This window comes from Sus scrofa, chromosome 7 (assembly GCF_000003025.6).
Source record: "Sus scrofa isolate TJ Tabasco breed Duroc chromosome 7, Sscrofa11.1, whole genome shotgun sequence".
Lineage (NCBI taxonomy): Eukaryota > Metazoa > Chordata > Mammalia > Artiodactyla > Suidae > Sus > Sus scrofa.
In genome coordinates, this window is record NC_010449.5 from 58153907 (window position 1) to 58165954 (window position 12048).

Below are 12048 nucleotides of genomic sequence, written 5' to 3' on the forward strand. Positions count from 1 at the left end.
ACAGATTGGTTTTGTGTCATCTATCTGTGATTGTTTGCCTCAGATGATAAGCATAATTTGTAGAGGAAGTGGTAATTGGAGGTGATGTTGCAGCCACTAGGTCATGGGCTTTCATAAAGATTAAGAGTTGTTGGGAGGGCAGATGAGAGATGTAGAGTTTCTGTACCATATATGTACTTGGGATTCACTGCATAGAGATAAGCTAGAGATTTAAACACACACTACTACCTGTTTTTGGACTGTGTCTTGATGTTGCCAATACAGGGAAATGGGACACCAGAATTCAGTGGCCAGTGAGATGCTCTTTATGTCCAGCAGGAGTCCAGGAATGGCAGTATCACTTCTCAGAGATTGAGTCCAGTCGTGAATGGGTGTTGCCATCTTAAGAGACTTTTGCTAGTGCCTATACCATCACAGAGCACGCCAGTAGTCTCTGACATGGATAGTGATTGTTATTCATAATATTTCTACTATGATAGTGTCATTTATTGAGAGTATCTATTATATATCAGTACATAATTGCCATCTAATTATTATAGAGACTCTGCAAGGAAATTTATTAATTCATGAACAAACTGAAGCCCAAAGAGATAAGGTGACCTTGGATCACACAGCTAGTGGCAGAATCAAGGGTTTGAACCCATGTCGTGTCTGTTTCAAAAGTCCTTGCAAGCCAGGTTAGTGGATTGTTTTAGACATGTCAGCATAAACTGATGCCTTTATTTCTTCAGTGAGTCCACATTAAAGCATCTAATTTGGGAATCTGAATCTCTCTATTTAGATTCTAAAATCTAAATCTCTAAATCTTTCTCTTATGCCTTTGAGGAAATTATGACCTTTCTCTGCTTAGCCTGAGTCTGAGTGGTATTATCAGGTGCTCTGATGGCAACACCAATTTTGCTAGTGGCTTAAATGTGAAAAATAAAATATATGAGAGCTACTGTGGTGCAGGATGGTGGGATGTGAACAAAAGTGGGAGTCAGAGATGGGGAAGGGGTGTTATTATCTTCTTGACATGCATACTATGGTAATGCCATATCCATTGTAGAAAAGGAAGATGAAAATGGTTCATAAGCCTGAGACCCAGAGAAAATGTTAACACTATGCAGCATCTCCTTCTAAACCTTTTTTTTTCTTTTCTTTTTTAGGGCTGCACTTGAGGCATCTGAAAGTTCACAGGCTCTAGGGGTCAAATTGGAGCTGAAGCTGCCAGCTACAGCCACAGCCACAGCAATGACATATCCAAGCTGCATCTGTGATGTATGCCACAGCCACAGCAATGCCACATCTGAGCTACATCTTTGACCTACACCACAGCTCACGGCAATGAGCGAGGCCAGGGATCAAACCTGCATCTTCATCGATACTAGTTAGCTTCTTGACCCACTGAGCGACAACGGGAACTCCCCTAAACTTATTTTCTATGCATACAATTAGATGTGGACATATGAAATAGGTAACAAAATGGGCTTTTTCTATGCATTCTCTTTTTTCATTTGATGTTATCTTGTGAATACCTTTCCATAGCAGAAATACAGTTCTTACAACATCACCTTTGTGGGATACTAAACCTGGGGATATGCCGTAACTTAGCATCCTTTCTTGTTAGACATTTAGCTTGTTTCCAAGACCTCACAGGCTTCTGGCAGTGTCCACTTCAGCAAAGAGGGAAATCTGGTATTATAAAATGTTAGTGCTTCCTAAAAGGCTATAGCAACAATGGTAGTGAAATTAGCAGACTTCCAGGACAAAATCAACCCTTGGTACTGCCCAGCTTCCCTGAAAGCAAAGGAGGAAAAAGCAGTGGGAAAGTACAAGGGATTATCCTGGTTGTTACTCACTTGATTGAAAGAGAGTTAGTGGCTCATAGGCACCTTCAAAGTGTCTGCCGAGTACTCAGCCCCGTACAGGTTCTAACTCTTAAAAGGAGAAGTTGATGACATAGCCCCTGCCTCAGTACCATGTTTGCAGAAATGTGATTAATTCTCACAAACTAAAATGACTAATGTAAGACCATATGCATTAAAATGTTAAGCTGTTTTGATCCAGTTAGGCACTCAAGAGCTGAGAGGAAAAGCAGCCTTAGAAGGAGTGTGATGTTCAGAGAAGGCTTTAAGGAAGAGGCAGCACTTGAAAATGGGTAGAGTGATAATCATTTTGCAACGTATAGAGATATCGAATCCCAATATTGTGCACTGGGGATGAACACAGTGTTGTAGGTCAACCATACTTCAAAACAAACTCGTAGAAAAAGAGATCAGATTTGTGACTACCAGAGGCAGGAATAGATAGAAGGGGGAATTGGATGAAGGCAGTCAAAAGACATAAATTTCCAGTTGTAAGATGAATAAGTATTAGGGATGTAATGTGCAATGTGATAAATATAATTAACACTGCTGTCTGTTATCCATAAAAGTTAAGAGTACAACCTAAAAGTTCTCATCGCAAGGAAAAGGGTTTTTTCCTTTTTAAATTTTGTATCTATGTGAGATAATGGATGTTCACTAAACTTATTGTAGTAATCATTTCATAATGTATGTTAGTCAAATCGTTATACTCTTTACCTTAAACTTAGACAGTGCTGTATGCCAGTTATATCTCAATAAAACTGGAAGGAAAAGAGAAAATGGGTGGAAAGTCAGTTGCAGTGGAGGTGAGAGAGAGAGCATGAGCAAAGAAATAGAAACAGAAATGAGCACGTGTGTATTGTGATGAAGCACAATAAAGAAAGATTAAACTGGCAGGAGTATCCAGAATAGATTGGAAGAGAAGTTCCTCTTCAGAAAAGTAAACCAAGATGGTATAACAGAAACGCAGACAAAAGATGATGTGGTCCTTGTGGCAGTTTAGGCAGAGAAATCAGAATAGGGCTAAAAGGATAAAACCAAAATCTTTTCAAAGACAAAAAAAATCTAGGACTTAGTGGCTGCTTCTGGGACATGAAAGAAATGGATAAGTCAGAATTGACTCAACTATTTGAGACTGAGCGATTTTAGAATGCGAGTTCTGTTAACAGAGTTGGGAAAGTAGAGAGCGAAAGCTAATTTTGAAGGAGGAGACTGATTTGCACACATATAGGGTCTAAGGAGATAATGGGACAAAGGAAGGAGAATGGTTTAGTAAAGGAATTCCCCTCGTGGCTCAGTGGTTAATGAATCCTACTGGGAACCATGAGGTTGCAGGTTTGATCCCTGGCCTCGCTCAGTGGGTTAAGGATCCAGGGTTGCTATGAGCTGTGGTGTAGGTCGCAGACGTGGCTCAGATCCCGCGTTGCTGTGGCTCTGGTGTAGGTCGGCAGCTTCAGCTCCGATTAGACCCCTAGCCTGGGAACCTCCACATGCCGCAGGAGCGGTCCTAGAAAAGGCAAAAAGACAAAAAAAAAAAAAAAAGAGAGACAGAGTGGTTTAGTAGGTAATCGATGATTATAAGGCTTAGGTGAGATGAAAACAGCTAGAGACATGTATACAATCGACACTGTCAGTCTGGATGTGGTAGTTGAAACCCTGATGGTGAAGCTGAGAGGATATGTAACAGTGCTTCGCAAACTGTAGCCTGCTATAGCTTTACCTGAATCTTATTAAAATGCATTTTTAATATTCTTCCCGTATGATGCTGGTGCTACTGGTCCAAGGACAACCCTGAATAGCAGGGATATAGTCAGAAGAGCAAGGAGCCAGCATATGTGCTTTGGAGTTAGTAGCTGGGGAAAAAACAGAAGAGCCTAAGAAGGAAAGAAGTACTTCCCATAGTCATGTTCCTTGTCTTCTCTTTTCATTTTAGGCCCTTTGGAGAATACCTATCGTGACTTTTGGCTCATGGTTTGGGAGCAAAAAGTGTTGGTGATTGTCATGACAACCCGGTGAGTTCCTCCCTTTTCTACCCATTGCCCTCTGCCCCCACCTCATTGCCAGGTATGGGCGATTCTAGAGGGAATTTTAGCTTTTAGAAAACAAGGAGGACTAAGAAAGCCATGGCAGACAGTTTCAGAGGTCTTAGCTCTTTCCTAGCTGACTCATAGTTAACATAGTCAGGGTATGATGGACATGGATAGATCTAACTTGTGTAAGCTGTGATCTAAACATGGCTCTGGTGGAGTTCTCGTGGTGGCTCAGTGGTAACGAACCTGACTAGTAACCATGAGGATGTAAGTTCTATCCCTGGCCCTACACAGTGGCTTAAGGATCTGGCATTGCCGTGAGTTGCAGTGTAGCTTGCAGATTCGACTAGGATCCTGTGTTGCTATGGCTGCAGCGTAGGCCAGCAGCTGCAGCTCCTATTTGATCTCTAGCCAGGGAACTTCCATATGCCAGGGATGTGGCCCTAAAAAGAAGAAAACAAAACAAAACATGGTTTTGGTGACCCTGTGCCAGTTACAGCCTATTCTGAGGGCCTGGTCTTAACTACTAGAGAAAACATAGGGCAATTCACTTTTAGCTTGCTCCCTACTTACGAAGGTTAGCTGTCTTCCTGGCTTCTGAATTACCAATTCTTAGTTCTCCCTTTCCCTGCTACTTTTGACCATTTTTCTTCTTGTTCATACTTCTCCCTATAGGAAAACTTTCAAAAAAGAAATGTGAAATATAACAAACAGGTCTGGCAGGAAGCTCTTGATGAAAGAAATATTTTTTTAAATTTTGGTCTACATATCTGCCAAAACTTCAAGAATTACTATTTCATTGGTATCGTCATTATCATTTTGATAATTATAACCAAGTCAGAGGAGGAGAAAAAAATTAATAAGAATGTTTGCTCAGGGGAGTTCTTGTCGTGGCTCAGGGGAAACGAATCCGACTAGTATCCATAAGGATGCAGGTTCGATCCCTGGCCTTGCTCAGTGGGTTGAGGATGCAGCGTTGCCATGAGCTGTGGTGTAGGTCATGGATGCAGCTCAGATCTGGCATTGCTGTGGCTGTGGTGTAGGCCAGTGGCTACATCTCCTGTTTGACCCCTGGCCTGGGAACCATTCATAGGGCAAGGGTGAGGCCCTAAAAAGACAAAAAAAAAAAAAAAAGAATGTTTGCTCAGATTCCTTCCTCATGGCACTGGTATAAGCCACTTTTGATTTGGGGAGGAGGTAGGGGAAGAAGTAGCACCTTTGAATACTTTGGAGCCACTGAAGAGTAGTGAGGAGGACTTCGGGCCTTTACGCATCCCAGGACCTGTGCCTACCCCACTCCTCTGTCAGCCAGGGGCTCTCACTGGGGAAGAGAATGAACAGTAACTGAGACACAGAGCAGCATTTGATCTGGCCAGCCATATTTTCCCTGTCTTTCTTTGTCCATTCAGTATTTATTCCAAGTATGTGAGGAGTACCAAGAATACATACAGAAATTTTAGCTACCGTTACATCTGTTTAGAATGAAGGTTTCCTTCCTTTTTTTTTTTCCCCTTTTTTGCCAAGAAGCAAGGGTATAAATTAGACAGAAGCAATGCAAGAGATGACATTTCTGCCTAGGTGTTATAGCAGATCATGGAGAGAGCAGGATTATTGCTATGGAGAAGGATGGAAGGCTTATATTTCTCTGTGTGTCTTCAGCTTTGAGGAGGGCGGCAGGAGAAAGTGTGGGCAGTACTGGCCTTTAGAAAAAGACTCTCGGATCCGATTTGGCTTCCTCACAGTGACCAATCTAGGCGTGGAGAATATGAACCATTATAAGAAAACAACGCTAGAAATTCACAACACAGAGGTAAATTTTATTTTCTCACTCTTTTGAAGCTGAGGGAAAACCTATAAAGAAAATCTCCGGGAGTTCCCGTCGTGGTGCAGTGGTTAACGAATCTGACTAGGAATGATGAGGTTTCGGGTTCGATCCGTGGCCTTGCTCAGTGGATTAAGGAACTGGCGTTGCCATGAGCTGTGGTGTAGGTCGCAGATGCAGCTGGGATCTGGCATTGCTGTGGCTGTGGCGTAGGCCAGTGGCTATAGCTCCGATTAGACCCCTAGCCTGGGAACCTCCATATGCCACAGGAGCGGCCCTAGAAAAGGCAAAAAAAAAAAAAAAAAAATAATAATAATAATAGAAAAAAGAAAATCTCCAAGGAGTTCCCATGGTGGCTCAGTTTTTAATGAATCCGAGTAGGAACCATGAGGTTGCAGGTTCGATCCCTGGCCTTGCTCAGTGTGTTAAGGATCTGGCATTGCCGTGAGCTGTGATGTAGGTCACAGACACAGCTCGGATCTGGCGTGGCTGTGGCTGTGGTGTAGGCTGGCAGCTTCAGCTCTGATTAGACCCCTAGCCTGGGAACCTTCATATGCCACAGGCTCGGCCCTAAAAAGACAAAAAAAAAAAAAAAAAAAAAAACAGAAAAGAAAAGCTCTAAGAGTTCCCTGTAGCTCAGTGGGTTAAGGATCCAGTGTTGTCACTGCTGTGGCTCTGGTTACTGCTTTGTCAAGGGTTCTGTCACTGGCCCAGGAACTTCCACATGCCGCCCTTAAGGCTGAAAAAAAGAAAATCTCTAAAGGGAAAAGGCAGAATTTCAGAGAGCTTGTAAGTTACATCCATTCTTCTGGAAATGAGACCAGGATATTCAGCTCAGAGCCAAAATAGCCATATTGTCTCAACACGATAGTGACATTACTTAGGAATAAACTCTATAGCATAAGAGATCTGGATCATGTAATACAGGAATTCTGCTCTCTCCAGTCATTTAATCTTTCCTTTAGGTTTGTAGAGAAGCTGTTGTGGAGAAAGTTGAAGGTGATAGGAACTTTGGTGGTGGTGATTTCAGACGGTTGAGAATCTGGAAAAGCCAAAGGTAGCAGGGGCAAGGAGAAATTACCTCATTGACTTTTGTTTCTCTTTTCATCCAAGGAACGGCAGAAACGCCAGGTGACCCACTTTCAGTTCTTGAGCTGGCCAGATTATGGTGTCCCTTCTTCGGCAGCTTCTCTCATTGATTTCTTGAGAGCCGTCAGGAGCCAGCAGAGGCTGGCCGTCAGCAGCATGGGAGCACGTTCCAAAGGGCAGTGTCCTGAGCCACCCATTGTGGTCCACTGCAGTGCAGGCATTGGCAGGACAGGTAATAGTAGCTCTGAGCATCCAGAGGCAGTAAGGATGGGGGGAGAAATAACAAAGCTCTTAGTTACCAGAATGTGAGTATTTGATTCATTGGTAGTAAATTGCCATGAAAAATTCCTCTTTAATGTCCTTTTAGTATCCCTAATGCCAAGTCCTCTAGGGTTTTAAGCTTCATACATTCCATCAGCATGATTATCTTCTGATCCCATCATTGTCACCTGAGTTTCCAGAGAGCTCACCTGGGCTGTTGCTATCTTCCCATCCTCCTCCCTTGGGAGATCCCCACCTCATGCCATGCTCTCCATTATGGAACCAGTTTGCAGCTTTTGCCTTACGGGGATATATATAGCAGGGACTGTTGGGCTTCTAGTTCAGAGGTCCCTTTTGGGAGAAAGTTAGGAAGAAAATTGGTTTGCATTAGGTCTCCATGGAGAGGTTGTAGAGTCTGTGAAAATTAGGGCCCAGGTGTGGGAGTACTGTCTGTCTGAGATTGAAGCAGGAGGTCCCTTTTCACCTTCTCACCTACTCTTCTATTACCCCATTCATGTCCTGAAAGACAAGATGCCTTCTCATTTCTCTGGCCTTCAACACTCCTGTGCCCTCCTCCTTCAATTATTTCAGGTCTTAGGTTCACTGATCTCTTGCCATTGAATTCATTCATCCAGTCCTGCCTGGGTTATTTGGTAGAGGGAGGGAAAGAGAAGAGGTAGACCAGGTATGACCACTTCCTTCCTTCCTTCAGGTACCTTCTGCTCACTGGACATCTGCTTGGCACAGCTGGAGGAGCTTGGCACCCTTAACGTGTTCCAGACAGTGTCCCGTATGAGGACCCAGAGGGCCTTCAGCATCCAGACCCCTGAGCAGTACTATTTCTGCTACAAGGCAATCCTGGAGTTTGCAGAAAGGGAGGGCATGGTGCCCTCCAGCCACAACCTCCTGGCCATGGAGGGTCAGTAACTTCCCATGAGCCTCCTACCTGCTGGCCAGCCTTCCTTAAACTACCCTGGACACCGCTGAGCCTCTAGGTTGCCATCAGTTACGCTGAAGCCATGGACCAACCTCTTTCTTGTGTCTCCCGGCGCACGCGTGCACGCAAGGCAGCCTTTCCCTTTGGCTAGATAGATGTGGTGAAATTGCCACTAGAAAGGGCCAGCAGCAATGTGTTCTTAATTCCTAGCACCTGCTATCGAACTGTGCCTTATTAAAACCAAATTGTGGCTATCAGTTTTGCCAGGGGGCCTGAGGTAAGTGGGGAAGGAAACTCCGTCCCCCCTTTCCCAATGCCATTCTCCTTCTTGAGGTCTCTTTCCATTCCTTCCCTTTGCTAGGATTTGATGGCAAGGTTTGGTGAGCACCACCTCCTTCCTAGAGAGCTTGACCAAGTTACATATACTGAACATCCCGAGTGCCAAGCACGTTTATACCTAGGACGTGTATTCCAGTCCTTTCTGTCATTCTGTTTGTGTGTGTGTGTGTGTGTGTGTGTATGTGCACTTATGTGTATGAGTCCATATGTATGTGTGTATATAATATATATTGTATGTGATAATATGATCGTATTCTATAAATACATATACACAGAGATACTCCTTTGTAGAAGTTCATGGGGCTCCTCGTTGCAGTTCAGGACTCCTTGCTTCTTAGACCCTACTGTTTATCCTGGACTAGCTGGGGTTGGGGATCATGTCTCCTGTTGTCCACCTTGGAGTGGTGGAAGAGGAAGACGCACGCATCCACTTTCCATGCTCCTGCCGCAGGCCATCCTCCCTGACTTACCACTCTCCAGGATGCTGCCTGTTAGAGCCAAGAATACTGGTTTGTGGTGACACTGGTTAATTCAGCATAAATTGCCCTTATCTAATGATTTTTCTGTTTACTTTGCCAATTTTGGGAATAGACCTCCACTGTGATTTTGGGCCCCCTCTCCCCTCTCCCTATCCCTTGGGGATTGGGATCTGGGTAGAGGTGAATTCACTGAGCAGCCAGAGCCAAAAGCAATCGGTACGAAGTCTTAGAAAGAGAGTGAACCCAGGTGAGAGAGAGGAAACTATTTACTCTGAGAACCCCACCCTAGGAGAATGAGGTGAGGCCTCTTTTTCTTTTGCTAGAAGGTTCCTTTTCTTACGCGTCTTGGCCGTATCCACTCAGATGCTCATCTATCCCTGCCTACTAGCCTGGCAGACCCTGGAGCTCAAGCTGGGTGGGTTCTGTGTCAATAAAAACTTAACCCCTTTCTGGTTGAGGCAGTCCCCTGCAGTCAGTTTTTCCCCTGTTCATCCAACCTGTCCCTGTCTGCTCCTGGCCTGTCCAACCTGATGTGCCAGGGATGGAATCAAAAGTCCCCAGCATCCCACATTCCTAAGAAAATCCTGGGAACCCCTAAAACTTCTTCCCCATCACAGATGAGGTTGGCAGCTGATCAGACCTCAATAATTTTATACTGTAATAAGCTCTTTGAATGTATATATTCTTATTTTTACAATTTTTTCATTTTGTATTTAACGTCAATGGACTGAGTCAGATTCAGAAAATAATTGTAATGTTCATATTCAATATCTTACAGTGATACAGTTTTGTATTTACATATAAATATACCGACATGATCAAATCCTTTTAGCTTCATCAATTTAGTAGCAGTCTGGGGCTGGGAAGGTGAGGAGGGGGGTCCAAGAGCTGCTCTGGGAGGGATGGGGCAGCAGAGAGGAACCCAGGACCTCAGAGCCTTTCAGTTCTGAGAGCTGATCATCTTGTCCAAGGCCATGGCCCAGCAGACTAAGGGAACCAGCACCAACTGAGTGCTTGCACAGTGCCAATCTTTATGCTTGGTGCTTACTCCCCCCACCCCCACCCAACCCCCATTACTTCATTCAAACCTCACATCCACCCAGCGAGATGTTTTCCTTCCCTTCTCTTTCTACATAGATGAGGAAGGTAAGATCCAGAGGGTAACAGTGAAGGTACAGTTTAGCAGATCTAGCCCGAGAACTGGAGCTCAAGTTGGTCTACTTACAAAGCCTCTGGCTTCTTTACTGTGTTACAGTCTCAAAGATGAAAATAGTGTTTTGTCTTTGGAAACAAGAGTTTCTCTTTTAATGCATCTTTCAGAGTATAGACAATTAAGTTCCAAGTATTTGATCTTGAGCTCCATGCTGCATGTAATAGACTAGAAGTGTGATAAAGTTGGTGACTGATCCTTCTAGGTAGGACCTCCTGGTGTAGGTCCTCAGGTCTGCAGGATATCAGAGGGGTCATTCTCCCAGGGAAACTCCAATATGTATGGGTACACTGGTATCTTTGTGGGAAGATCTTGAGTCAGTTGCATCTCTTTCTTAGAGTGGAACCAGAAGCTGTCTCCATGTAGGACCATTCACCATGCTGTGTAGCTACTCCCTGTCGACGACCACTGACAGCTGCCCAGTTAGAGCAGTTCTGGCCTGGGGAATGTGCAAATATTGGGGTGTTCTTAATAAAAGTGACAGCAACTGACATTTTCTGGTGGCTTAACTCTACTCCAGGTACTGTTCAAAGTACTTTTTAGGTATTATCTCATTCACCTTCAAAACCTTCTGAGGTAGGTATTGACAGAAGAGAAAAACTGAGGCACAGGAAAATTAATTTGACACAGCAAGAACTTGGACCATCTGACACAGACTTCTAAGGATCCATCTCCTGATCTTCCAACAAAATTTTCTTGAGTTTCTTACCTTAATCAAGAGCTGAAGTATAGAGCAAAAAATTAAGCCAGACCTTTCTTTGGATGAACCTCTGTTTTCTTTAGGGTCAAGCAAGCATAATAGGTGAACAGAGATACTTAAAATTTGAGAAATCAGAGAGGTTAGGGGTTTAATGAAATATGTAGAAAACAGGATTAGTGATAAAAGATTTGGAGGAGGTAGCCTGGAACTCTCATTTATTTGAAGAGACTGTAACCCAGCTACCGTATATTCAGAAGTTACACGTGAGCTCCTCATTGCACACCTAAGGATTGGTGAGGTTATCACCTGTGAGGGCTCCATAAAAATGCAGTTTCCCGGGTGCCACTCAGAGGTGGTTGAGTGAGTGTCAGGAGGAGGCAGGTTTTGGAACCACTGTTTCAGTCCATGCCCCTGACTTTAAGAAAGGTTGGCAAATTGATGTCTCCTAAATCTGAGAGAGATCAATAGCTTTTCCCCAAGTGCTATAGTTTACTTGTAGTTTTTACCCTTGAGAAGATAATCAGTACTCAGTGTGAGCCTACCTGTGCTAGGTGATAAAGGAGATTAAAAAAGAAGAGAAGAAGCCATGAGTCTGTTTAGGAAGTCAATGATCTCACATAGGAGACTTGGTGAGCAAAGCAAGAGAACCCACAATCAAATGCTGGATCGCACAATTGAGAATATAAGATGAAGAGAATGTTTGGGTGTGTGTGGGGGAGAGCATTGTGGGTAATGCAGGCTTCTGTTCTGATTTGATTGCTATTTTTTTCCCTTAGTTTATTTCCTCTAGCCTTAATCCCTTCATCCTGCCTGCCCTTGTTAGCTAGGATGGGACTCCTGAGGTGAAGGATGCCCCAGCACCCTCAGCCTGAGTTCACTATTATCAATCTCCATGTCACCATGTGCAAGTAAATGACAGAATGGGACTGGTTCTTGAGAGATTGGACTATTTAGCATCATACCTTGAGGAAGATGGGGCTCCTGCTGTTAAGGTTGTCCCATCTCTAGAGACAACTAGATATGCATATGGAAACTCACAAAGCAGACATCTGCAGGGAGATAGTTCAGGAGGTATGGCCAGGTAGAAAAGCCTTCCTAGAGTGACGAGCTCTTTGGTAGTTTTGAGTCTTACCATTCAACCCAAGACAGGTCTTAGATTTTGTAAAAGAGGGAGCTGTATGAGATAATTGTACTACAGCTCCTCCAGCTCCAAGAGTCTAGCTCTTTGCTGGACAAAGGCAGGTAGAGGAACCCTCAGACCCTTTTCCAATTGGGTCAGCTCCCCAGTTTTAGCTTGTTTTTAGTCTCCTCTTTCAAGGTGCTGCCACTCCCTA

The 12048-nt window shown here is 44.0% G+C and overlaps 1 protein-coding gene across 2 annotated transcripts in view; it reads left to right on the forward strand.

Moving 5' to 3' along the window:
- The window catches only part of PTPN9 (protein tyrosine phosphatase, non-receptor type 9), an 86236-nt gene extending 75731 nt beyond the window's left edge, over nucleotides 1–10505 (forward strand). For both annotated transcript variants that reach the window (XM_003128481.4, XM_021099027.1), the window contains exons 10-13: nucleotides 3781–3859; nucleotides 5537–5687; nucleotides 6813–7020; nucleotides 7762–10505. In XM_003128481.4, coding sequence (XP_003128529.1) covers nucleotides 3781–3859; nucleotides 5537–5687; nucleotides 6813–7020; nucleotides 7762–7976 — 653 coding nt within the window. In that variant the 3' untranslated portion in view covers nucleotides 7977–10505. The remainder of the gene's footprint in view (nucleotides 1–3780; nucleotides 3860–5536; nucleotides 5688–6812; nucleotides 7021–7761) is intronic.